The sequence below is a fragment of the Engystomops pustulosus genome, chromosome 3 (genome assembly GCF_040894005.1).
Source record: "Engystomops pustulosus chromosome 3, aEngPut4.maternal, whole genome shotgun sequence".
In the NCBI taxonomy this organism is placed as follows: Eukaryota; Metazoa; Chordata; class Amphibia; order Anura; family Leptodactylidae; genus Engystomops; species Engystomops pustulosus.
Window position 1 is genome coordinate 167,505,516 of NC_092413.1, and position 26,129 is coordinate 167,531,644.

The 26,129-nt window shown below is 41.3% G+C and overlaps 1 protein-coding gene across 1 annotated transcript in view; it reads left to right on the top strand.

Annotated features, from left to right (window-relative positions):
• IFT80 (intraflagellar transport 80) overlaps positions 1 to 26,129 on the top strand; it is a 70,092-nt gene that overhangs the window by 36,196 nt on the left and 7,767 nt on the right. Inside the window, exons 7-14 of the mRNA XM_072142910.1 lie at positions 4,722 to 4,901; positions 9,421 to 9,539; positions 13,428 to 13,502; positions 15,712 to 15,875; positions 17,329 to 17,393; positions 18,379 to 18,514; positions 18,798 to 18,945; positions 22,674 to 22,845. Of these exons, the coding sequence (XP_071999011.1) occupies positions 4,722 to 4,901; positions 9,421 to 9,539; positions 13,428 to 13,502; positions 15,712 to 15,875; positions 17,329 to 17,393; positions 18,379 to 18,514; positions 18,798 to 18,945; positions 22,674 to 22,845 (1,059 nt within the window). The remainder of the gene's footprint in view (positions 1 to 4,721; positions 4,902 to 9,420; positions 9,540 to 13,427; positions 13,503 to 15,711; positions 15,876 to 17,328; positions 17,394 to 18,378; positions 18,515 to 18,797; positions 18,946 to 22,673; positions 22,846 to 26,129) is intronic.

The following is a 26,129-nucleotide window of genomic DNA, read 5'->3' on the forward strand; positions in this document are numbered from 1 at the left end:
CGTTTACAGCCTGCACGTTCATGAAACCAAATTCTGCATAAATCATTTGTTTCATAAAAATAAAAGTGAAACCTCATTTGTGTTTGAGAACTTCAACATGATGAAATGCCTGTGCACGTTCCATTTGACTGTGGTCTGTCGAAATAATTTAGTTGTTTCTGCTAAATATTTTTTTATCTAAAGCTTTCCCTGTCAATTTGAGGTTTGCACCAGTTAGGAGCCTTGTTCCACTTATTCAATTCTTCAGACCTCACTTCATCTGAGCTGCCCGTGCTAATTACTTTCAGATGCAATGTCCTGTCTGTGCTGTGCAGAGGTTAATAAAGTTTACCGTTTTTTTAAATGTCAAAATTATGACGGGAAATTAATTCATGCAACAAATTTGGTGTGGATTTTATACCTCTTATTATGAGTTACAGTTAAATTAGAGTGTCTCAAACTCCTGTTTCCATAGTTAGAAAATAATAGAAACGCGAGAACACTTATTTCCACTCTTGCACCAATCACCTAGCGGAAAAAGGAGAGATCCTAATAATAATGATTCCTTTATTTATAAAGCGACTACAGATTACGCAGCGCTACACAGAGTTTGCCAGATCAGTCCCTGTCCCCATGTTTTTGGAGTGTGGGAGGAAACCAGAGGAAACCCACGCAAACACGTAGAAAACATACAAACGCTTTTCAGATGTTGACCTGGATGGGACTTGAACCCAGGACCCCAAGGCTGTAATGCTAACCACTGAGCCTCTGTGCCGCCCTAAATTTCCCTGTTGCCACTTGTCATTGATTTGCAGAATTTTAGCTCTTATCTGTGCTGTGCTGTTAATCGCTGGATACCTGAGTAAAGCATCACATGTGTAGCTAGATCCTGTACCTGCTGGGAATAGCGGAAGTATCCTTCTCTGTGTATTCTTCTTTTACATGTCCAGCTCGTTTATTTTTCTTTTCATGGTTTGTCCATTAAACAGCCTAAATAATGAACTAGGCTATAGCACAAGTAGTTGTGTCCACATCTACAACATGGAGATCTCAAGAAAATCCAATATGGCATAGACATGGCAACTTGTGTGTCACAATATGACTGCCATTACTTTGATTACCTACTGAAGACTGTGCTACATTGCAAATTTTGGCTTCAAGTGTTGCAGACCCTATCTTAACTATACATCCACCTACCTCGCCTGTATACTTCCTTTCCAATAGGGCACCTCTCTGTAATACTTGCAAATGAACATGGACAGAATGGGTGATCCAAACCTCCAGATCATATGCCCACACAACATCAAAATCTTCATCTCTCAGGAGCACAATGTTTTCCATGCACTTCAGTGGATAAAAGAAAAGCATTGATAATCTGCACATGGATAAGATCTGGAATGGAGAAGATCATTTGGGGAATGGCTGTCATAGTTGGAATATCCCTTTAGGCCAGCTACAAATGAACATGTTCAGCCAACGAAATCAGACCCCTATGTTGGGCTGATCCCATAATAATAATAATTCTTTATATAGCACACACAGATTACGCAGCGCTGCACAAGCATGTCAAATTGGTCCCTATCCCCATGGGGCTCACAATCTAACAGTATGTTTTGAAGTGTGGGAGGAAACCCACGCAAACACGGAGAGAACATACAAACTCTTTGCAGATGTTGACCTGGGTGGGATTCAAACCCAGGACCCCCAGTGCTGCAAGGCAGAAGTGCTACTCATTCAGCCACCATGCCGCTCTGCCATGACTGCACACATTGCACAGTACTGGAGTCCTTGCATCATATATCTGCATAGCTCCCAACCGTCCCGATTTTGCCGGGAAAGTCCCGTTTTTCTTACCTCTGCCCCGCGTCACGGGCAGCTATGAGATTGTCACGGATTTTCCCCCCAGGTCCCGCTGTGTCCCGGCGCTGTGTCCGCATAGTAAATACTTTGAAAGCCAGAACTGATAGTAAAGAATGGCTTCTACAGTCATCGGGCAGGGAATCCTTTTCAGAGAAGTGTCGGCTTAGCGGAGAGAGCAGGGACCACGTCATCAGCTTCAGATCTCTATCCATATATGGTCACTGCATCTCCTAGGGTTCCCCAGAGCAGACATCGGGCAGGGAATCCTTTTCAGAGAAGTGTCGGGCTTAGCGGAGAGAGCAGGGACCACGTCATCAGCTTCAGATCAGCATCTATCCATATATGGTCACTGCATCTCCTAGGGTTCCTCAGAGCAGACATCGGGCAGGGAATCCTTTTCAGAGAAGTGTCGGGTTAGCAGAGAGAGCAGTGACCACGTCATCAGGTCAGATCACCATCTGTCCATATATGGTCTCCAGGGCTTCCCCAGACACAAGCTCTTTATATAATTAAATTAAATAAAGTTTTGCCCAGGCTGAGATTCAAACCTGGGACCCTCTGCACTGTAGACAGGAGCTTAACTAACTGAGCTATAAGCCCAGTGATACAGAGCTGAGGATTTCTGGTAACTAAGAAGTGTTATCTGCCATTTACACTGTGACACAGACTAATGCACTGATATATAGAGAGGGATCTTCTCAGAGGTTATTATTGTAATTATTGAGACTACTATTATTATTATTATTATTATTATAAATTTTATTATTTTTATTATTATGGAGATGATTATTAATAATAGTAAAAATAATAATCATCCCAATAATAATAATAATAATCTCCATAATAATAATAATAATCTCAATAATTACAATAACCTCTGAGAAGATCCCTCTCTGTATACCAAGGCATTAAGTCTGTGTCACAGTGTAACAGTAGTCATAGTTCTTAGTTACCAAAATTCCAATCCTTGATAATCACAGAGTTTATAGCTCAGTTGGTTGAGGCGCTGTGACATTATTGTACATGGACACTGCAGGTTCTAGGTTCAAATCTCATAGAGGATCTTTTTTTTTTTTTTTAATTGAGATGATTTTTATTATTATAATATGGCTAAAATTTGGGGCGTGGCCAGGGAGTGATTGGGGGTGCTACGCGTGCCGCCATTTTGTCCCTCTTTCCCTTTGACAAATGTTGGGAGGTATGTATCTGTATCATACAAGGACTCCAGCCCTGTTCAATGTGTACAGTCTGTGTGATTGGACCAACATACGGATCGGTTTCTACATGCTAAATAATAATAATTACCTTTTTTTCTGTAGTGCATATTTTATACCACTTAACAAATCATAGGGGATGATAAGACATTACAGAGTACAAACAGTCATATGGAACAACAGGAGTGAGGGACGTGACCATGTTTACCTTAAACAGCATGGTGGAATAGTAATGCATCCTATATACCATCCTATATACCGCTATACAATATTTTCTGTCATGTATTTATACACGTTGCATATTGTTTTCATTTTATTCCTTCCTTCATTCCTAAAAATCATCCACAATGGAAAGGAGTGCAGTTGTGAAAATCACAGAACTCCTGATTAGAAGGAAGTTCCTTTCTTTTGTGCCAAACATTCCCTACACGCGAGTCATATTTCTAATCATTTAAGAACACTTGGGATTACATAATAGGAATTGTTCAGTAGTTATTACTCTTCTGTTATCCCACAGAATTTATTATGTACCAAGTGCTAAGCTCCTATAATTCCTCCCATATTTGATAGAAATCCTCTACTAGACACATGGGAGGTTATACCAAGCTTCACCACTTCCAAAGAACAGTACAGCAGTGCACTTGTACTCACTACTTGGTTTCAGCATCCTAATGTTGTGTTTCATCTTATGTAAATTTAGAACATTTTATATACTTTTTTTGTAATTTTTTGTTTCATAATATTGTAGATGAAACAAAAAATTTCTGCAATGTTTAACTGTATGTCGTTCAACCAACTTTAGATCTTTCTATTAGTTTTGAGAAAATCACAAGAAATAGAGATTTCCATTCTTACATTTACCTCAATCATTAAAAAAAGTTTTTATTTTTTTTGTTTCCCTATACATATTTTATGTGTGACCCGTGCAGCTTGCATGGCCCCATGATTATACATGTATGTAAAGAACATTCGGTGATTTGCCCTGCTGCTGGATCTCCATAAAGTATATTGACTAGCAGTATTTCAAGTTAGTCTTTCAGTAACACTTGTCTCCCCTCATTATATTTATATTACCAAAGTTGACAAGCTTCCCAGGAGTTTGATATTTTGTGGGTTCACATCTACTGCAAAAGAAATTATAGTGCTGAATATGGCAAACACATTAAATATTCCTTCCCCAAAGCACTAAACGATGTGTCCAGCATTTTGCAACTGGACATATTTTGTCTTTAAACAGATGGATTTTTTTTTTTTGTCGTCCTACTTATTGAATAAAGTTCCTTTTCAGTTTTTGATTAATGGCTGTTATAATTAGCTTTGCATCTGAGCTCTATTTGCTAAGCTTGCCTCGTCTTTCTTCTGATCAATCTTAATAGCCCTGCATATATTGCTAATGTCTCTAGCAGACTTGAACCATTTGCCGTGTCATCTCCTATTCTTATTCATTGAAGCAGCTTTGACCTCTGCCACTGGCTCATCTGTTGTCTGATGTCCAGCTGCTTCAGGTGTGCTCAGGCAAGGACAGAATGGACTATTTTAAAAGTTCTTTATTCCCTTGAGTCATCTGTTGACATGATTTTATTGAAATTTTTTAATCCTGTGTTGTTTTTTATGTGTTTGTTTTATTCTTTTTGCTTTATTCATGGATTGTTTCATTATTACTTTCAGTGGTCCTATGCCTTAGAAAAACCAAACACTGGAAGTATATTCAGCCTTACATGGTCAATAGATGGAACCCAGGTTGCCGGAGCATGTGGAAACGGTCATGTTATTTTTGCTCATGTTATTGAACAACATTGGGAATGGAAGAATTTTGAAGTAACTTTAACCAAGAGGCGAGCTATGCAGGTTGAGTATTTTTATAATTACAACTAAGTTTAACAATAAGTGTATTCCTATTACATTGTGTGTGTGTTAATGTATGAATCCCATACTGATTTTCCAGAATTCAAAGTCCCGCCCATCACAGGTCTAGAGATGTGTGGATTTTGGCAGATGGGGTACTCCCTCTTTGTACTATCCAATCATGACAAAGTGGTGTAATAATCCTCCTATTCTGTATGATTTTTGCTATTGACACCTGACAAGTAACTATTTAAAGAGAACATGGGGCAGATTAATTGGTTAAGGACCAGGCCCTTTTTAGCATCCATTTTTCCATTTTTCTCTTCCCTCCCGCCATTCCATATGTGGTTTCTATGGCCCTGTGTATGAGCCGACTTCCCGAGTCGCAATGGATGGAGTAGGTCCTATTACTGTGCCTTGTTCTTTTTCAATTGACATGGGCACATAAGCAGAGTTCACCCACTGATGATACACTGGATGCAAGCAACACTCCACAGGAGCGAGTCTCACACAATTGTTATTATTGGAGGGCATGTATCCTAGAGGGTTTTTTTTCGTATAATTGAAAATTTAGGTAGGTCTTTTTTTGCACCTTATGTATGTTCATTCTTTTTTATTATGTTTAGTTTTTCCCGTTCTGGTAGGTGTTAATTTTGGGGGGTTTGTTAGACTTTTTGTCGCAAATGTTTCAAATCCACATAGACGGAAGCCGTGTGTGGAGGGGGTTTGGTGGTAATGTACAAGAGTGGACAGCTGCTGTAAATTGGCCTACATTTTTAAGCACTCCAGCCGCAACCTCTGGAGATGACGACATATGAGGTTGCAGTTACGTGTGGGGTTTACATTTAACAAATTGCAGAAACGTTGTAGCATGTGTTTGGCTGGTTTGAAAGCATTTTTCTTAATTGCTGAAAGTGTAAGCAGCTGTGTTAACATTTTTATAGCTGCTTACACTTCCAGGTATGAAGAAAAACTCTTTCAGACGCATGTGTTTCTGCAATGTGTTTAAAAAATCATCACAAACACTACATGTGACCACACCTTAAAATTTACTAAACTTGCAAATTACAACTTATTGTACATAAACACATGTAATTGGGCCACATTGGGCAGCCCAAATTTTCAATGCCAACAGGTTTATGTGCAAAATTTTAAACATTTTAAAGTACCGTATATACCGGCGTATAAGACGACTTTTGAAGACAGAAAAATCTTCTGTCTTCTCTGGGGTCGTCTTATACGCCGGTAATCGTCTTATACGCCGGTAATGACGGCGTATAAGACGATCGCGGTCGGATCGCGCTGCATGGAGAGGGCTCACGGGCTGAGCCCTCTCCATAGCCGGTAAGTCTTTGCTGCATATTGCAGCAAAGGCTTACCGGTAACACCCGCGATCGGTGCTAGCACCGATCGCGGGTGTTTGCACAGCGATGGCTGCCGGCAGCCTCAAAAAGCTGCCGGCAGCCTCAAAATGACATCGGGGGGAAAATACTCACCCTCCGTTGGCCCCGATGTCCGCGCTGTGCTGTCTTCAGTCTTCCGCGCCGTCTTCTTTCTTCTGCTGGGCGCCGCCATGTCTTTCCCCGGGTCGGCGCCTAGTATGACGTCAGCAGCGGCGCGTCATACTAGACGCCTGCCGGGGAAGATCAATGGCGGCGCCCGGCAGAAGAAAGAAGACGGCGCGGACATCGAGGGAGCATCGGGGTGAGTATATGTTTTTTTTTTTTTTTTAATGCTGGGCTGTATACTACTGGGGGCAGGCTGTATACTACTGGGGGCTGTGCTGTATACTACTGGGGGCTGTGCTGTGTACTACTGGGGGCAGTGCTGTATACTACTGGGGGCAGTGCTGTATACTACTGGGGGCAGTGCTGTATACTACTGGGGGCTGTGCTGTATACTACTGGGGGCTGTGCTGTATACTACTGGGGGCTAGGCTGTATACTACTGGGGGCTAGGCTGTATACTACTGGGGGCTAGGCTGTATACTACTGGGGGCTGTGCTGTATACTACTGGGGGCTGTGCTGTATACTACTGTATGCGTTGGAAAAGGGGTAGTCTTATACGGCGAATATATCTTAAACTCTATATTTTAAACAGGAAAGTAGGGGGGTCGTCTTATACACCAGGTCGTCTTATACGCCGGCATATACGGTATGTACACAAGGTCCAATGAAGGTAAAACACTCAATTTTCTGCCATACGCGGTATATTGCTCTAGGGTATGCTCAAGTATGCAATAGGGTCTAACACTTGTTAAAATTAAGTATTGGTGGCCAAACCCTTTAATGGCCATATCCTTTGAGTAGCTGTTAACCAACTGTCTCCACCTCCTTCATCAGTTGAGTTAGAGTTGGGACACCTCTCTTATACGCATAGGATGCTCCCTCAAAATAGTCAGGTTATGATTAGCCGTTGTGTTTGCTCTTTTAGATTTGGTTACTTAAGCCCTCAGCGTACCAGTACGGCACTGAGCCGATGCCGGTTCAGCTCTGAATCGGAGCCGAGCCCACATCGAGGGTCGTGGGTGTCAGCGGTAATCAACCGCTGACATCCCCGGGTAACACCCGCAGTTGGAGTGGGCTCCGATCGCGGGTGTTTAACCCATCAAATTCATCACTCAACGCTACCGGGGCATTTAACTTGCCTGTGGGTCTTTCCCCTACGATCGGCACACCCGAGCCGTTTTCGGGGGGCACCGATCGTGGCTGTGGCAGCCCTGGGGTCCGATCTGGTAGTGCCTGAAAGATGGCGTCTATGACGTCATCTTAAAGGCACATTGTCAGCCTATGCATGTGCGTAGGCTGACACTGCTAATACCCTGCAATACATCAGTTTTGCAGGATATTATCATGAACAAGCAATCAGATGATTGCTTGTTCATGTCCCATGGTGGAAATAGTAAAAAAAATGTAAAAAAAATGTTTTTCAATAAAAAATAAAGTAATAAATCAATAAAAATGTCCATAAGCCCCATAACATTTAAAGAGACATATAAAAAAAGTCTCAATCATAACACAAACCCCATATATATATTAGTATCACCGCGTCCGTAACAACCCGTAGAATAAAGTTAAACAATTATTGAACCCGTACGATGAACGCCGAGTGTACTCCAGAATGATACTGTTGCAAAGTACGACATGTCCCGAAAAAAAACAAGTCATCAACCAGCTCTGTAGCCAAAAAAGTAAAAATGTTATGCCACTTGGAAGACGGAGATGCAAAAATGATAGATTTTTCCCCACATTAGGGTTTTATTTGGCAAATTTAGTAAAACATAAGAAAAAATAGTCAAGTCTGGTATCCTCGTAATTGTATCGACCCGTGGAATAAAGATGCCATAATTATTAGGCTGTACAGTGAACAGCCAAAAAAAAAAAAATTTAAAAACTCAGTAATGCTTTTCTACTCCTCAAAAATAAGTTCAATAGGAGATACCAATCCCAAAATGGTAACACTGGAAAAGGCTTCTCATCCCGCAAAAAAATGCTGTCACATGACCCCAATAACGAAAAAGCTAAAATGTTATAGCCTGCAAAAGGGGCCAATGAGGAAACTAAAATCTTGGCAGCTACAGGGTGCTCCTTCCCTTCTGCGCCTCGCAGAAACGGCCACATGTGGGGGGGGGGGGGTGTCTCTGTACTTGGGAGGAATTGCGTAACAAATTTTAAGATGGGTTTTCTCTTTTTATCTTTTGGAAATGTGTAAATTTTAGCGCTAAATGAATGTATCACCAACAAAATTGGACCATTCTAAATTTCATCTCCATTTTGATTTGATAACTATGAAGATCTCAAGGGGTTAACAATCTTTCTAAAAGCTGTTTTTCAAAGTTTGAGGGGGCCAGATTTGAAAATGGGTTGATGTAGGGGGGGTTTTAATGCTAAATATTTAAAATTTCATTCAAAACCATAATTATCCCCAAAATAGTCAATTCTGAAAATACGGAAAATCGATATTCTTTTTGTAAGCCGTGTGACATCAAAATAAATTATCCAGACATTTCAAAAATTATAAAAAGGTAAAGTATACATACGGTAAATGTTATTCAGCAACTTATTTAGGTGGTAAATCTATCTGCCTGAAAATGTGATAATTTCGAAAATGGCAAATTTTTCAAAAAAATTCATCCATTTTTTTTTTTTTGTAAATAAACGCAAAACTTATCAGCCAAAATTTACCGCTAAAATGAAGTACAACATGTGAGGAAAAAAAACAATCTCAGGATCGCTTTGATAAGTAACAGTGTTCAAAGGTTATAACCATATAAAGTGACGCAAGTCAAAATGCAAAAAATGGAGCTGAGCCTTAAGCTGTAAAATGGCTGCGTCCTTAAGGGGTTAAATACTCCTTATCAGAAGGAGGCATGCCACGGGAACCCATCTTATTGTTTGTATCACGATGATGTTGTACTCAATCCCTGTATCTTGAGTTTCTGAAACTTTGGTCAACTATTTCTGGGATTGCAAATTCATTTCAAAATGTCATGTGTGCCTCCCTTATTCCTTCTATTTCCAGGTGCGCAATGTAATAAATGATGCCGTGGACTTGCTGGAATTTCGTGACCGAGTTATTAAGGCATCTTTGAAATATGGACATTTAGTGGTCTCCACCTCTCTCCAGTGTTATGTATTTAGGTAAGCAAGTTGTCTGTCTGTAAAACATTTCCTTTGATTCATTGCTTTTCAATCATGTGTGGTACAAAGGTCTTTTAAGCCAACGCTATACCAGGCTTGTATCCTTTGTTGAAATACTGTCATAGGAAGCAGGTGGTACTGTTGCTACTAATTCATTCTGCTTCTCCAAGACATTAAAGAATCAAAACATCTGGACACGTTCCAAGAAAAATCTTTCAAGTAATTGTTTTTGTAGCTTTCTGTTTTCAGTGTGGTCACCTAGTTTACAAAGTGAAAGGGTGGCCTCCACCCCATTGTTATTAGTTCATGATCTACGCCTCTACTTAATGGTTGGGGATAACACATTTGTGAACAGCTGCAGGAAGGAAAGAAAATCTCTTCAGTTTTTAATACAGGAGGTTTTTTATATTTGGAGCTGTTATGCTTTATGCAGATACGGTTTGGGATTTGTAACACGAAAGCTTACACTTCAATAAAGTGTACCTGTTATCTAACAAGGCTAATGTTACCGGGTCATCTCTATATAAACAGTGTAATGGGATAAATATAAGAAGAGACCTCTTAGTTTCCTGAAGAATTATCCTCGTTATGAAGAAATCTTTTTATTTATTTATTTTTTTAACTGAATGTTGTTGTTTTTTTTTTCTCAAACAAATTTAAATGTACAAAATAAATGGTCAGAAAAACAATGGACAGCTCTGTATGCATACTATTATGTTGCTAAACATTGATGAGGGGGGTATGACTTGTATGAACCATGTATAGACAGAAAGCACATGGATCCATCACAGGCATCTTAAAACTGCCCCTTTTTCATTCTGATATGTCAAAACAGACACACTGACCCAAATAAAACCCAGTTCACATCTCCTTTAGGTCTTCAGTTATTTCTTTCCGTTATTTTGAGCCAAAACCAGATGTGGTAGAACACACAGAACCGGTGTAAGTCTTTCTAATATACCTTATCTGTGTATAGTCACTGGAAAGACGCATCTTTATCCCCTGTAGGTGGCCGAAAACAGCCGGGTGGACATCTGTTGAGTACTGTTCACCTTGCTGTAGGAAATGAGCAGCTGTGTGGTAAATCGCAGCAGGAATTGGACCTGCTCTATAATTTGCGGCGCAGTCCAGTCCGGTGTGCATGCATCGTGCCTCGCAACACCATGAGTAGAAGAAGTCAATGGGGCTGTGAATTAGCTGCCGTTTTTGAGGCTAGTTCACAGTCCTCCCCCAAAAAACCTGGAATGCTTGAGGCCTTAGGCTGAGTCTACACATTGGGGAACATTTATAAATGCCAATTTAGTGTAGGGAAAAAAACTTACCACCACAAATGGAGTTTTTTGCCCTTCTCAACAGATCCCAAAAAGGGGGCATAGTTGGAAAAAGGAAGGGGGCTCTGTTGGATTTGATACCAGGTTTTGGAGTCCATTGTGGTGAGCTGAGAGCTGGGTATATGATGATGCTTGTACCTCCTCATATATATTATGTGTGCTTATAAGTGTTATATGAAACCCATAGTGTTTTTATGAAACCCAGTGTTGTTTTTTTACCAATGGGAATTAGAAGAATTAGTTTTATCATCATATATGCTATTACTCTGCACAACTCTTAATTTTTATTTTTATTACACTAATAAATAGCACATTTTACTATGCATTTCAGCTGTAAGCTAAGGGGTAATTCATTGAAAACCTATTAAAATGTGCTACTCATTACTGCACTTATTAAGGCATTACTGCCTTTATTAAATGAAAAAAAATTGTCCTATAAACACTTTTATAAGAAAATTCGATAATCTAGTTGTTGGGTCTCTAGATTGGTATAGTTCCTGTAATGGTTAAGAGAAACATTTGCTGTGTGTACATATATTATGGTATATGTTGCCCGCCACCATGATGGGCAACATCTGGTTCCATACTAAAGAAATAGATGGCTGCACTGTGTCATCCGCACTCACACTGAATAAAAAAATTGGGATTTCTTTATGGAATTTCTCCACATAGCTAGAGAACCTGCCATGCAAATTAACTCGCCCAAAATAAATACTTCATTAAAAATATGATCAAAAAGCATTGTCTTATCTCTAAATGGTTCCTTTCCATGGCTGCAATTTAAAGAAATCTGTTTCTAAACTTGTATTCACATCACCTGATGTGAGTCCAATGTTACTATGTAAGTCCAATGTAGCCCTCATTGTTCCTGATTGACAGGTCCTACTACTATGTGGAACATTGAGAGAGAGAGCTCTGTTACATCATTGGGCACTTCATCTCATGTGACCAGGGTGACGTCATTGAAGATAACATTTGCAGCTTCCTTCCCATGTATGTATCTGATCACATGAAATCACAGCATACCTCCATGGAGGCATGGGGAGGAGAAAAAGTCCATGGAGGCATGCTGTGATTTCATGTGATTAGACACATACATAGGATAGAAGTTGAAAATGTAACAGAACCATAGATGACATCACCCTGGTTACATGACATGCTGAGAAGAGGCATAAAACATGGGGAGGAATAGATGAGAGGGGTCGGCCAAGCAGGTCACGCTCCCTCAGATGCCAGATAATATAAGATAAAGTTGATTTATGGGGATATAAAGGAAACAATTATTTTTTAGTTGAAGGATGTCAGTTAATAGAACTCCATGGGAACCTGTCACTAGCTGTATTTGTGAAAATTTGGTCACAGGATCCCTTTAAAAATCCCATTAACGATTAAAGGGAACCTGTCAGCAGAAAATAATAAAACACCACCTGTGTATCTTTCATGTCTCAGTGTTGTGGCACCATCCAGAAAATAAACTTTGAAATGAGATATAAATTGGTTGTATAAAGTCAGGTCTCAAGTTCTTCCTCGCCATGTTACACTTCTTTCTGCACTACCTCCTCCACTGGAGGAAGTTTGCAAAATAGGAATTTATTTCACTAGGTAAATGAAACTGAACCAAAGTCATTTACCGTTTTGCTTTGAGTGACCCTTTAAATTTTAGACGCTCTAGCCCTAGCTTCTATATGTTTCATAACTACGAACTGAACTGAAGTTAGGCCTGATCAGTGAGGGTTTCAGTGCTGAGACCCCCACAGATCACGAAAATGATGGACCCCCTCGCTGCTCCTCAGACAGAATTTGCTGAGCGCCATGCTCACCGATCTCCGTCAGCTCCATAGAGAGTAATGGAGCAGAACGGTCATGCGCGGCTCTCTGCTCCATTAGTCTGAGGAGAGGTGAGGGGTCCATCGACCTCATTTTCGTGATCTGTGGGGGTCTCCGCACTGATCAGCAAGTTGGGCCCTAAGCTGTGGATAGGGTCTAAGTTCAGTTTGTGGGAAAACTCCATTAAGGCACACTTTGGGTTTTAAAATGGCAGAATTGTATTGGAAAGACCACAGTGGTAGTAAGCTATATAGTCACAGAAGGTATATGGTAAGTTAGTGAATATTTGGCAGTTTACGTAGAATTGTATAAAATTGTCTTTATGAACCCTTATGAACAAATGGAATTAAGTGTTGTCCCCCAAATGACAGTCCTCCCAATCCAGAGGTTCTCGAGTAATCACCAGAACCACAGTCCCAAAGCTCTCATATCACCATTCCAAAGTGGACTGCTGGGCACACAACTACTCCATCTTGAGACAATTGGAAACCTTGTGACCATTTGTGTCTGTGCTCTGGATAAATGATGGCTGTTATTTGTCGAACAACCCCTTTAAGGCACCCAATATAGTGGTTGTCCTTTGAAAAAGTTATCATGAAGCGTTGTCCCAAAATCACTGGTTCTATGAGGATGTGGCAGACGGACAGATAAGCGCTGGGAGAAAGTGAATTGGTTGTATTTGTATGTAAGATGTATTATTATGGTAACACAATCTTCCCCTTATCCCTAGTACAAAGAATTGGAACACTCCACTCATCTTTGATCTGAAAGAAGGAACTGTGAGTTTGATCCTGCAAAGTGAAAGGTAGGATATTAATGTATTATTACACTCACCGGCCACTTTATTAGGTACACCTGTCCAACTGCTCGTTAACACTTAATTTCTAATCAGCCAATCATATGGCGGCAACTCGGTGCATTTAGGCATGTAGACATGGTCAAGACAATCTCCTGCAGTTCAAACCGAGCATCAGTATGGGGAAGAAAGGTGATTTGAGTGCCTTTCAGAAACTGCTGATCTACTGGGTTTTCATACACAACCATCTCTAGTGTTTACAGAGAATGGTCCGAAAAAGAAAAAACATCCAGTGAGCAGCAGTTCTGTGGGCGGAAATGCCTTGTTGATGCCAGAGGTCAGAGGAGAATGGGCAGACTGGTTCGAGCTGATAGAAAGGCAACAGTGACTCAAATAGCCACCCGTTACAACCAAGGTAGGCAGAAGAGCATCTCTGAACGCACAGTACGTCGAACTTTGAGGCAGATGGGCTACAGCAGCAGAAGACCACACCGGGTGCCACTCCTTTCAGCTAAGAACAGGAAACTGAGGCTACTATTTGCACAAGCTCATCGAAATTGGACAGTAGAAGATTGGAAAAAACGTTGCCTGGTCTGATGAGTCTCGATTTCTGCTGCGACATTTGGATGGTAGGGTCAGAATTTGGCATCAACAACATGAAAGCATGGATCCATCCTGCCTTGTATCAACGGTTCAGGCTGGTGGTGGTGGTGTCATGGTGTGGGGAATATTTTCTTGGCACTCTTTGGGCCCCTTGGTACCAATTGAGCATCGTTGTAACGCCACAGCCTACCTGAGTATTGTTGCTGACCATGTTCATCCCTTTAGGACCACAATGTACCCAACATCTGATGGCTACTTTCAGCAGGATAATACGCCATGTCATAAAGCTGGAATCCTCTCAGACTGGTTTCTTGAACATGACAATGAGTTCACTGTACTCAAATGGCCTCCACAGTCACCAGATCTCAATCCAATAGAGCATCTTTGGGATGTGGTGGAACGGGAGATTCGCATCATGGATGTGCAGCCGACAAATCTGCGGCAACTGTGTGATGCCATCATGTCAATATGGACCAAAATCTCTGAGGAATGCTTCCAGCACCTTGTTGAATCTATGCCACGAAGAATTGAGGCAGTTCTGAAGGCAAAAGGGGGTCCAACCCGTTACTAGCATGGTGTACCTAATAAAGTGGCCGGTGAGTGTATATATGCTTTAATCTGAGTTAACAAGATCTGACATTACCTATGAAATTCATCATCCAGAGCTTTAATATAAAGAACGGTAGAGAACTGTAGTTATAACACAAACTTGTATGTCATACTAGAATCTCTGCTCGGTCTATGCTGATAAGTTAAGGAAACCATCGTATCAGTGATTGAACGATACAAGCCTCTGTGGTCTCTACATCTCCCAGGGCTTCTCCAGACACAAGGTCTCTATTTTATTCAATTAAATAATCTTTTGGCCAGCCCAGGATTTGAACTCACAACCTCCACACTCCAGCTGCCATAGAGATACAGGACAGAGCCTCTATCTAAAAAAAAAGTCTTGGAATAATAAGAAAATATTATCTTTTATTGATTAATAATGGTTTCTGATGGAGGCTGCATGTACCGTTATGATGCATTTATATATATCTAGAAGTTATTTATTTACTGCTGTGGTATAGTAAACCGTCCAGGATGTGTGCAGTATATGCATGAAATCTACCCGTCCACTCCTTCCTCTGCTCTTCTCTAATGTGAAGTATAAGGAGCTGGCCTCTTTGTGTGTGTGTGTAAGTGTCAGATGCTTGTGCTTGCACGTGGCTTGTGTTATGGCATCAGTTTCCAATCAGCCATATGCTCTGTGTTTTGTAGTAAATGAATGACATTCCATTCTGCATTCCTCCACATTATTAAGGACCGGATCCCTTGCTTTTTAATGCTGCGTTGCATAGTGCTAGCGTATACAAGCCGTAGAACCCAACAATTGTAAAGTTACCCAACATATTGATCTACAGTTCAGAACACAATCTGGATTCTGCATAACTACAAGCACAGATGAGGCTCCGGAAAGTAGCAATGATTTGTAGCTGGAGATACATCATAGATGTGGGTGCTCCTGCCCTGACTCATTGCTTTGTTTGCTGAGGTCCTCTTTGAAGATGTCCTCATTGTTGGCTGTAATGTACCTGCTCTTTGGCCACTTCCTTCCTTCCTTGTTTTCTTGCAGGCATTTCCTCCTGGTGGATGGTGGCAGTCTGTTTTTATACTCCTATGAAGGTCGTCTCATCAGCTCTCCGAAAGTGCCTGGGATGAGGACAGATATTCTCAATGCACAGACGGTGTCTTTAAGCAATGATACCATAGCTATGAAGGACAAAACAGATGAAAAGTGTAAGTCATCATATTCAGTACTTGTTGTATGCAGGTCATATTGGAGATAAATGGAGCAAAGAGGAAAATCTAATACCAAGGTTTAAAAGTGACCCTGCAGTCTTTCCATTACTAAAGCATATTCCCCTTGGTGTATATGGGACCAATGACCTGTTTATCTATTTTTTACAAGTAGTTTAGTAATATGTATTTTATATTTATCCTATCTCTGCATTTGCTTCGTACTTTAGTCAATGTAATAAATCTTTATATAGCGCCATCATGGGGGATATATAAAATAACACCTACCAGAGCAATCACATGGCCAAATTAAACAATAGAAGCGATGGCCCTGCTCGCAAGTGCTTACAGTCTATGAGGAGGACGGGGTGACACAGGCTGTGACAGTGGTTATACAACAGTCCAGCCATTATATAAAGAAAAAATGCTGTATGAGCCTTCACCAGCCACCATCTTTAAGTACAGAGCCCATGGTGAATGGGACTACAGAGTAAGGGCTAATTCACACAACTAAAATGGGGGCATGATTTGCGATCAGATCAAGGCCCCCATAGATTTCAATGGCTGCAGGTCACGGCGCGGTAAGCACACAGTCGTTCTTTTGCCTATGGAGGGAGAAGGGGTGACAACTCCAGTGCTGATAGATAACATAGGCGGGAGGAGTGCACAGGGTGGGTTATTCAAAGGAGAGTGAAAGTTACATGCAGTCAGTGAATGTGATGGGCCTGCCTTAAGAGATGTATCTTTGAAGCATGCTTGGTGGTTGGGTAACGGCCTGAAACGGAATTCCAGAGAATTGGTGCAGCTCGGGAGAAGTGGGAGGTTTGAATTAAAGAAGAGCATAAACTTCGATCAAAGAGCAAATGGGTGTGCATTGGAATTAGTCCAGGGAAGAGAGGTAGGGAGATTCGGTACTGTGCCGAGGATCAAAATCAAGCATGGTAAACCAGGGACAATACTCATAGATCCAGGCACTGAGACTGTGGTAATGTTCTTACATTTGTTATCCATGGCCTTCTTCCTTCTAAGTTCAACTTTTAACACTAAGCTAATAAGCCATAAGAACTCTGGGAGGCATCCCAGAACTCCTGCGTAGCTTCACAGACTGTTACACTGTGCTGGAGCACTTCCCCTCTCAGACAACCATAGCCTCTCATAGACTGTGACTAAACTGTATTCACTGATTATCGCTGGAGCTGAGGTAAAGATCAAAGCATTAAACAGTAAGAAAGATAAATGGCATCTTCACCTATGACTACTGACTTTTATTCATGACTTTTGAAAAGTTGTTCCCCCAACAATCGGAGGACGATCCCACCTTGAATCTAGTCAGATAACCAGGAAAGGTGTACTTCCCTACATTTACTCCTATGTTCCTCACATACAGATCAGAAGTGCCAGTGAATGAAGGTGTATGCTTCCTCTTGCCATGATGTCTTCCCTTCTTTTGTAGTGATCTACTTGTTTGATGCTCTATCAGGAAAGCCTCTGGGAGACGGGAAACCTCTTGCACATAAGGTGAAGTGTTCAGTACAGTCGCATTTCATTGTTGATTTCCTCTTGTATGTTATTTGTCTTTTATGCTGCGTTTTACTTTAGTAGAGAAAAAGGGGTGTAAAAGAAAAAACTCAAACAAGAGCCAGTTTGCAGCCGTAGAGGTTAACTACTGTATAACTAGCGCTTTGTCTCCCGCATGGATTTTTTCCAGCTGGACCACACACAGTTGTGAATTAAATTCTTTGGACAGTGAGCAATATGATGCTGCCACATGCCTTTTTTCTGTCTTATCTGCATGGAGCTAGATTTTCTGTGGCTACTTATGGGGCGAATTGTGAAATGTCATAGATACAGCGAGTGAGCTCAGTGCTAGCTTCTTGTACCAGGCCCCAAACAGCAATTCCTATGAATATGATGCATCTCATGTTTTAATACAGATCTTATTTGTTTTATGCTGTAGCCCATTACCTAGGACAAACCCCATTGATAGAAGGTAATCTTCATGTGTACAGGACATCATATCTGATGTTATCAATTTAATTATTCACATGAACATATGAACAGCTATCGTTTGTGCCAATATGTGTTATTTAACATAAAAATAATAATATTTATATAGCTCCATCATATTCCGTAGTGCTTTACAAATCATACCTGCCATAGTTTGTTTTGATAACCTCTTCAGAGACTTTGGAGAGTACTAAAATCTATCTGTTAGTATATGGAAATGGGTTACTATATGGGTGGAGGCGCTTGTATGGGTGCATTTCCTGGCACATTGGTATACTAGGGTGACATCTAATGGGTGATGATTTCTGATGTGTGATAATTGGAAGTTAAGTGACGCCCTATGTGATTATTCATCTTCAATACCATATTTCTCCGGCAGTGAATTTACCTAAGAGCCTGGTGAATCACAAGAGCACAAGTAAATTGTTTGGAGAACTTTGAGTGGAATTTCATTTTCACATTCTATTTATATCTCACTCTCACTTTTCAATTTCAGATCGAAGTAGTAGAGATTGCACTGGATCAAGGAGGACCAGCGATTGAACGAAAAATTGCATTTGTTGATAAAAATCGAGACCTCTACATCAGTACGGTCAGGAGGCTTGGAAAAGAACAGAAAGCTGTCAAAATTGGTAGGTTGCAATTCATTTCTTGTTTACTTTACATGCAGTGACTTCCATAAGTAATGCATTGGTTATCTGAAACTGATGCAAATGCAGAGCAGATCGATATAGGCTTCTGTCAAAGTAAAACAAGAGGATCGATTCCTTGCTATGACCCAAGTCTTTACGATTTGCAGCTTTCTTGAGCAGGGACTATATGGGATTTAGTAATTTGCTGTTCAGTAACCTAATAAATACTTGTATTCATGTTGAGTCTAAATCTAGAAATGCGTTGCCTCTTTTTGTTTTGTAGGTAGTATGGTACACACTTTAGCATGGAGTGACTTATCTAATATACTGTGTGGCATTCAGGACAATCGTTTCACTGTCTGGTACTATCCAAACGTGGCCTATGTGGATAAAGAACTGCTACCAAAAACCATTTCTGAGAAAGATGGAAGGTATGTTTGTATGTTGCTAATAGTACTCGTCTGCTGAAATCTGGGCAATGGAGAGAGATTGTATTAAATATACACACTGCAGGACTTGTGTACATCATCATCATCCATTGTAGTCTAATTCAGGATATGATTACCCATGCAGTTATATAGCTGCCATCCCTGACCCTTTTACTCTGGACTAATCCTACAACACCACCTTAACTCCTTTGTATCTTATCTTTATTTTTATAAGGCCAAGCTTGGAACAGTTATATGTTCTGCAAACTTCTAAGTCATTCATTGTGAGTAGTGTAGCTGTTTCGGCTGGAGAGGTACTGAGCCCTGGAAGCTGTAGAACCCCAAAGCTTGTTGCATAACATTTTGCAGTGAAAATAACAGAATGTTCAGAACTTCGACTAGACAACATGACATATCTATATACACTGATAAATTGTCTATAGAAATCTGTGTTCTCCAGCATTAACTATATCTGGAGGAATATTTGCTTACAGGAATGAATGTGTTATAAGGGGACGGTAGAGATTGGAGACGTGTAGTAGTAGTAAGACGCTGTGACCCTTGGGCACACTCTGCATTGCACAATGGATTGCTTTATTCAAAGCATGTGGGGAATTGCACCACCTGCTGGATTTTGTATGACATTGTTTATTTTCATGATGACACACAGACTTTTTCACATAGTGCTGTATGGAAACTCTCCATTCATCAGGTAGATCTCTGGTTAAGATGTGACTGCTCATTATTATTGTAGAATTACATCTTTCCAGATAACTTCTATTCCTAGAATGATCAGACGATCATGTCTCTGCTTATTGTCAGCAAAATTAGCAAATCTACTAATATTTTACTGGGAACCACAGAACCTGCTTGAAGAGTAAAGGAAAACTGTAACTTGTGGTGTGGTGGGAGATAAACCTATACTTCACACATTCCCAGATTGCCTTTATGCTACTAAGGTACAGTTTGTCATAAGGTTCCTGTTGTCATTCGGCAGCTGTTTCCCATGAATGCAAAGATTTATTCCATATATAATACCTGTGCCAATGTGTAATGGAGATAGCTGCCAATTAGACACCTCTGCTGCTACTTACCATATAATCCGAGGCCCACAATTTTACCACAAAATATTGGGAAAACTTATTTGGGGAGAAATGTCTGGTTTCCATGGGCAACTATAAGGCCCTTCTACACAACAAACTCGCATCACACTCACAACGCGTGCTGCCCGGAACGCACACGGCCTGAACGCTGCAAACCGGGAAAGTAAAAGATGAGCGGTAATTATTTTAATTGAGTAACTAGGCCAGTTCTTCTCTCAGACGCTTCTCATAAATTTCCCTCATTGACTTGCGTATAAGCCTAGGGTGGAAAATGCATTGTTCGCAGCCCCCACCAGCAATAAATGCCCCATGCAGCCTCCACCAGCCATTAATGCCCCATGCAGCCTGCACCAGCAATTAAATGCCCCATGCAGCCTCTCCCAGCAATGAAATGGCCCCATGCAGCCTCCCCCAGCAATGAAATGGCCCCATGCAGCCTCCCCCATCAATGAAATGGCCCCATGCAGCCTCCCCCAGCAATGAAATGGCCCCATGCAGCCTCCCCCAGCAATGAAATGGCCCCATGCAGCCTCCCCCAGCAATGAAATGGCCCCATGCAGCCTCACCCAGCAATGAAATGCCCCATGCAGCCGCCTCCAGCAATGAAATGTCCCATGCAGCCTCCCCCAGCAATGAAATGCTCAGAGTATAAGCCAAGGTACCTAATTTTACCACAAAATACTGGGAAAACGTATTGATTTGAGTATAAGCCCAAGGTGGGAAGTGCATTGGTCACCCCCACCCCCCAATATTGAAATGCCCATGCAGCCCCCCTCTCCAGTAATGAAATGCCCTGCTGCAGCCTCCCCTAGTAAAGAAATGCCCCGTGCAGTAGCCGCTCTAATAAGTCTGCAGAAGCCTTCCCCATTAATGAAATTCCCTGAGGGGGTACTGAAATGCCCTGCAGCAGTGACCCCACCCCCAGTAATTAAATGCCCCGGGGAGCCCAGCGGGGTATAAAAAAATAAACTTAAATACTTGCATTCTGGTGCACCCCACAGCTCCTCTTCCCTCTAGTCTTCATGTAACAATGCAGTCCCAGACAAATCCATGCGTTCTTCTCGTGCACGCGTTGTGTCATAGCTGAGACCTCTCATTAGCAGAAAGAATCAAAAGTCTACTCATCTATGCTTAGGGGCCTTTTGTGTGAAAAAAAGATGCAAGGTCGTCCACTGAAGTAAAAGGTCGTTTACTGAAGAAAGCAAGTTCAACTTATTTGGCTCTTTTTATCGACAAACTAGGGAAAGACTGAACCAAAGTGTGTAAAGAAGTCAGTGAAATGTGGTGGAGTAAATGTCATGGTTTGGGCAATGTTTTCTGCAGCAGGAGTTGGACCTCTGATTCAGCTACATAGCAGAGTGAATGCAGAGTGTATCAGAACCTTCTTCAGCAACACATGGTTCCTTCATTGCGTTCTTCACTCAGTCAGCCAGTGGCGTAGAGGTTGCTATGGGGCCCGCCATGTTAATAGGCCAGGGGACACGGCCGACTTTGTATTCATTCTGTGACCCCCGGCCTGTCTCAATGGGGGTCATTTACTAAGGGCCCGATTCGCGTTTTCCTGACGTGTTACCCGAATATTTCCGATTTTCCCTGTTTTGCCCCGGGATTTTGGTGCATCAGCGCTGGCATGCACGCGACGGAAATCAGGGGGCGTGGCCGAACAACGCCACCTGGTGGACGTCGGAGGAACTGCCTTAGTGAATCCCGGCCGGACCCGAATCCACCGCAGAGAACGCGCCGCTGGATCGCGAATGGGCCGGGTAAGTAAATCTGCCACAATATGTCCATGCGCAGTGCAGGTCCTCGGCCCCTGTTGGCAGCAATGCTCAGCAGCGGGAACATAGAGGGAAGGGTTCGGGAGCTCTCCATGCACACATTATGATTCTGCCGTGCCCCCTTGCCTGCCCCTATGTCCCTGATGAACGGCGGCCAAATTTTGATTTGTATAAACTACGTGTGTAAATGATTTATATATGTCTTGTATGTGTGTATAAATGTGTAGATACTATGTGTATATACTGTATAAGTTTTTATATGCTGTATGTATGAGTGTATAGATGTATAAAAGAGTGTTTAAATGTGTGTGTATCAGTGTATAAATTTGTATGTATGAGTGTACAAATAAAGCTATCATTTTTTTTAAGGGGAGGGGGATCCCATGCACAAACCTGCTATAGGTCCCTGCGTCTCCTAGTTACGCCCCTGTAATCAGCAATTTTCATGGAGGACAGTGCCCACTATCGCACAGCAAAGCGGGTAAAGCAGTTCCTTAAAACAGAAAACCTCTGAAAAATCTTGGTGGCAAAGTTATGGCCAAGAAACCCACAACAGTCACAGAACTGTGGAAGAGACTAGAAGAAGAGTGAACCACAATCCCACCAGAGCCGTGTGAGAGACGAGTGATGTCCTGTGGCTGCACATGTGCTGATGTCATTCAAAGCAAAGGCCTGTGCACTACTTACTGATTGGGGACTGTACTGTCATTGCTGTTCTTCATTATCGTCAAGTTTTGGTTTTTTTAGCAAAAATAAAGCTTTTATGTTGATATACTTTGCTAATTTTGTAAAACGGTGTATAGAGAGAGATTTTATTAAAATATAATATTTTTTACGTTTTTTTTCACAGTGAGTACACCAAGAGTCCCCAGATTGTGAGCTTTGTCGGAAACAGGGTGACAATTCGAAGAAGTGATGGCTCCCTAGTCCACACGAACATATCGCCATATCCAGCAATTATTCATGATTACATGACTGCTTCAAAGTGGGATGAGGCTGTCCGGCTCTGTCGCTTTGTTAAGGTGAGTTATTATTTTGTTCTGCTGCTACCTTTATTAGGTATACTGGACAAAAACCTAAATATAATCAGTAATATCCGGTATTAGGACTGGGCTATTTGTAACAATGAATACACTGGACACATAGTTATGGGTAATCTGTATTCTAGAGTGGAGTTCGAATCCTTTCACACAGGGGAACTGTAATCACATTTTTGTAATGGGTGGTCGTCCTTGTACTTACACTTATGTCCCCTATCTTGTGGATAGGGTATAGCTCACAAATACTGGAATACCCCTTTAAAATGAAGACTATTTTTAGCTTTTGGGTGTTTTAAGTTTACAATTATTGTTGAAGGAAACCAATCTTTCTTTAAAAAGTTTTAACATGCTGCTTGGATCATTTGGACCTTTGTTTGTTCAGTTTGAGCAATATGATCCTGCTCAGTATGCTGTGAGGGTTTCAAGGCACCCATAAACTTTCCAAAGTGCACAGTAAAGTTCCACTCGCTATGTTTGATATAACAATAGGCCTTTCCTATGTGAGACTGTCATTTAGTGTAGCAGCTCTTGAGGGCATCTTCCAATGGATTGAGCTTTCTCATACAGCAGCAGATCGCATGCCCCTGGCATTCCTTCCAGCGCCAGGCTGTTACGTTGGCTGAAACAATGAAGCTGGCTTGTGTGAACATCTGCACTGCAGCAACATATGTTAAAATCCAGACAAAGCCTTAGCGGCTTCACTTTTCTCTTGAATTGGCCCATTGAGAGCAATGAGCTCTGTTGCAACTTAGCAAAAGTAAATGTGCAAACGCAGTATTATAGCCACATAAACTTTCTCTGGATCTTTGATTAAAAAACAAACAGCATGAACAAGATGCTCCGGGTCGTATTTCTTCCAATATAGAAACCTAGAGGTAGTCAAATGGATGTTTATAGAAAGTCCCACATTATCAATATTCCGTTTTATTACTGATGTCTCAGTGAAGCCGGCATATGTTTTTGCATTTTATTAAAACCTATTCCACATTGCTTTGAGATAATCTAATGTATATTTTATTCCCTGTGTGCTAAACGTTTTTATACAGACACCAGAGGAGGCTATTCTATTAACTTCACATCATTCAGTTTTGTTAATGTTCTATACAAAGCTTGTTATCTAAAGTCTATTAGGAGATTAAAGTTTTCCACATAATGGGGTTAACTTCTGTTGTTGTTCACTTTGTTCTCACTATAAGATTTTTTTTTTCCTCCTACGGAATCCTGTACATATTTTAGAGGGAGGAAAATCCCATTACTATATAGGAACTTGCTATATGTTCAATGTCTGACAAAGTCAAGGAAGGAGACACTGCCAAGTTTTAAAGGAAATCAAAATCAAGCATGGATAAAACATGGACTCGTACTCGTATATTCAGGCACTGTGACACTGGAAATCTTCATGTATTATATATCTCTCATCCAATTTTTATAATTATGCTAATGAGTCTGAAGGGCGTTACCAGAGCCCCTCTATGCTATATCTTCACAGGCTGTTACACTGTGCAGGAACACATCTCACCTCCCACCTGCTCCCTCAGCACCTCCCTCCTCCCTCTACCTATTACAGTCTCAGCCAGTGGGAGGGGTGGAATGCTCCTGCACAGTGTAACAGCCTGTGAAACTACAACATGGAGGGGCTCTGGTAGCACCTCCTAGAGCCTTGGCTCTTTAGAAGGAAGGAGGCCATTGATAACAAATATGACAAGATTACCACAGTCATGGTGCCTGGATCTATGGGGAAGATTTATCATGAGACCAGTTCCTTGGAACAGTTGAATGTCTGTCTTTTGGATCTCAGCTGCTCATCAGATTCATTAGTGGCTTTCTACCTTTAATTAATGTTCTTATGCTCTTTATGGGGAAGATTTATCATGAGACCAGCTCCTTGCAACGGCGTTGCACTAGCGGTAGTTCTATGTTTACGCCAGTATAGTGAAGTGGCGGGAATAGTCCTGTGCTCCAGTCCTTAGTGTCCTCCTAAGAAATGTGCCAAAATTATCAAGCCCATATGCCCTAATTCTAGAAACCTGGATATTGGCCAAACCTGATTTTTACAAAGGGGGTATTGTTCTACAGTCCTGACTTATGCATGACTATACCACATAAGAAAAAAAAGACACTGAAGTCCAAAAGGAATATAAATCTTGGCCAAAAATACTAATCTTTGTATGTTAAAAAATAACAATAATTACCAAATGATTGTGACTTACTTCTCATTTAATTATTTCTAATTTTCCAATCTGAAACTCTTCAAAACATGACATGAAGATATTTTGTTAGTTTTCCTTCATGGTTGAATACATTGCTCAGCCCGCAAAAAAACAATCTTGCACTATTTTGTAGAATTTTTTGGAGATTTTTTTTGGAGTTGTGTTGAATGTAAATTACTCAGAGCCAGGTACTGTGACTGTAATCAACTTATATTTGTCATCCATGGCCTCATTCCTTCAAAAATCAACTTTTAAGTTATGCTAATGAGGCTTTGGGGGATATTTCCAGAGCCACTCTGTGCTGTAGTTTACTGTCTCGCACTCCCCCCTCCCTCTTCCTGCTGTAATCTTACACAGTGGAAAAGCCTGTGAAGATGCAGCACAGAGGGGCTCAGGTAACACCCCCAGAGCCTGTTGGATTAATGGATAACAAATATAAGAATATTACCACAGTCACAGTGCCTGGATCTATAAGTAAGTGTCCCTGGTTTATCGTGCTTGATTTTGATGGCAGATTTACTTTAAATGTGAAATGAGCTGCAGTCACCTGCTGTGCTCACTACACACTGTTTGGAGCTATGCACTTGCTGTCCAGTGTGCAGCTCTGTATCCTGCTTAGTCTACTGCATAATCTCAGTGAGGTGCTAGGATCCCCACTGATAAAGCATGAATGGCCTAATCTAAGGACAGGTCATCCATGTCTAACTCCTGGAAAATGTCTTTACCCTGGTGAAGACAGCTGTAACCCATAAAGTTTTGAACTCGACAAGTGATTTACTTGAAAAGATGAAAATAAATTTAAGGAAATCTGTCACCACATTTTTCACAAATAATGCTAGTGACAGATTCCCGTAGAACCCTCTTAACTAATTGCCACCTTCTTTTAGCTAAATATAGTTTCCTTAATATCCCCATAAAATCATCTTTGTTATCTTACCTGGCATACAGCCAGATCCGACGGTGAGTAAGAGGGAGCATGCCCTGCTCAGCAGAGTCAAGTGGCCACTCCAATCTTCACTCACTTCTACTGCTCCCCTTTCCCTATGCCTCCTCTTA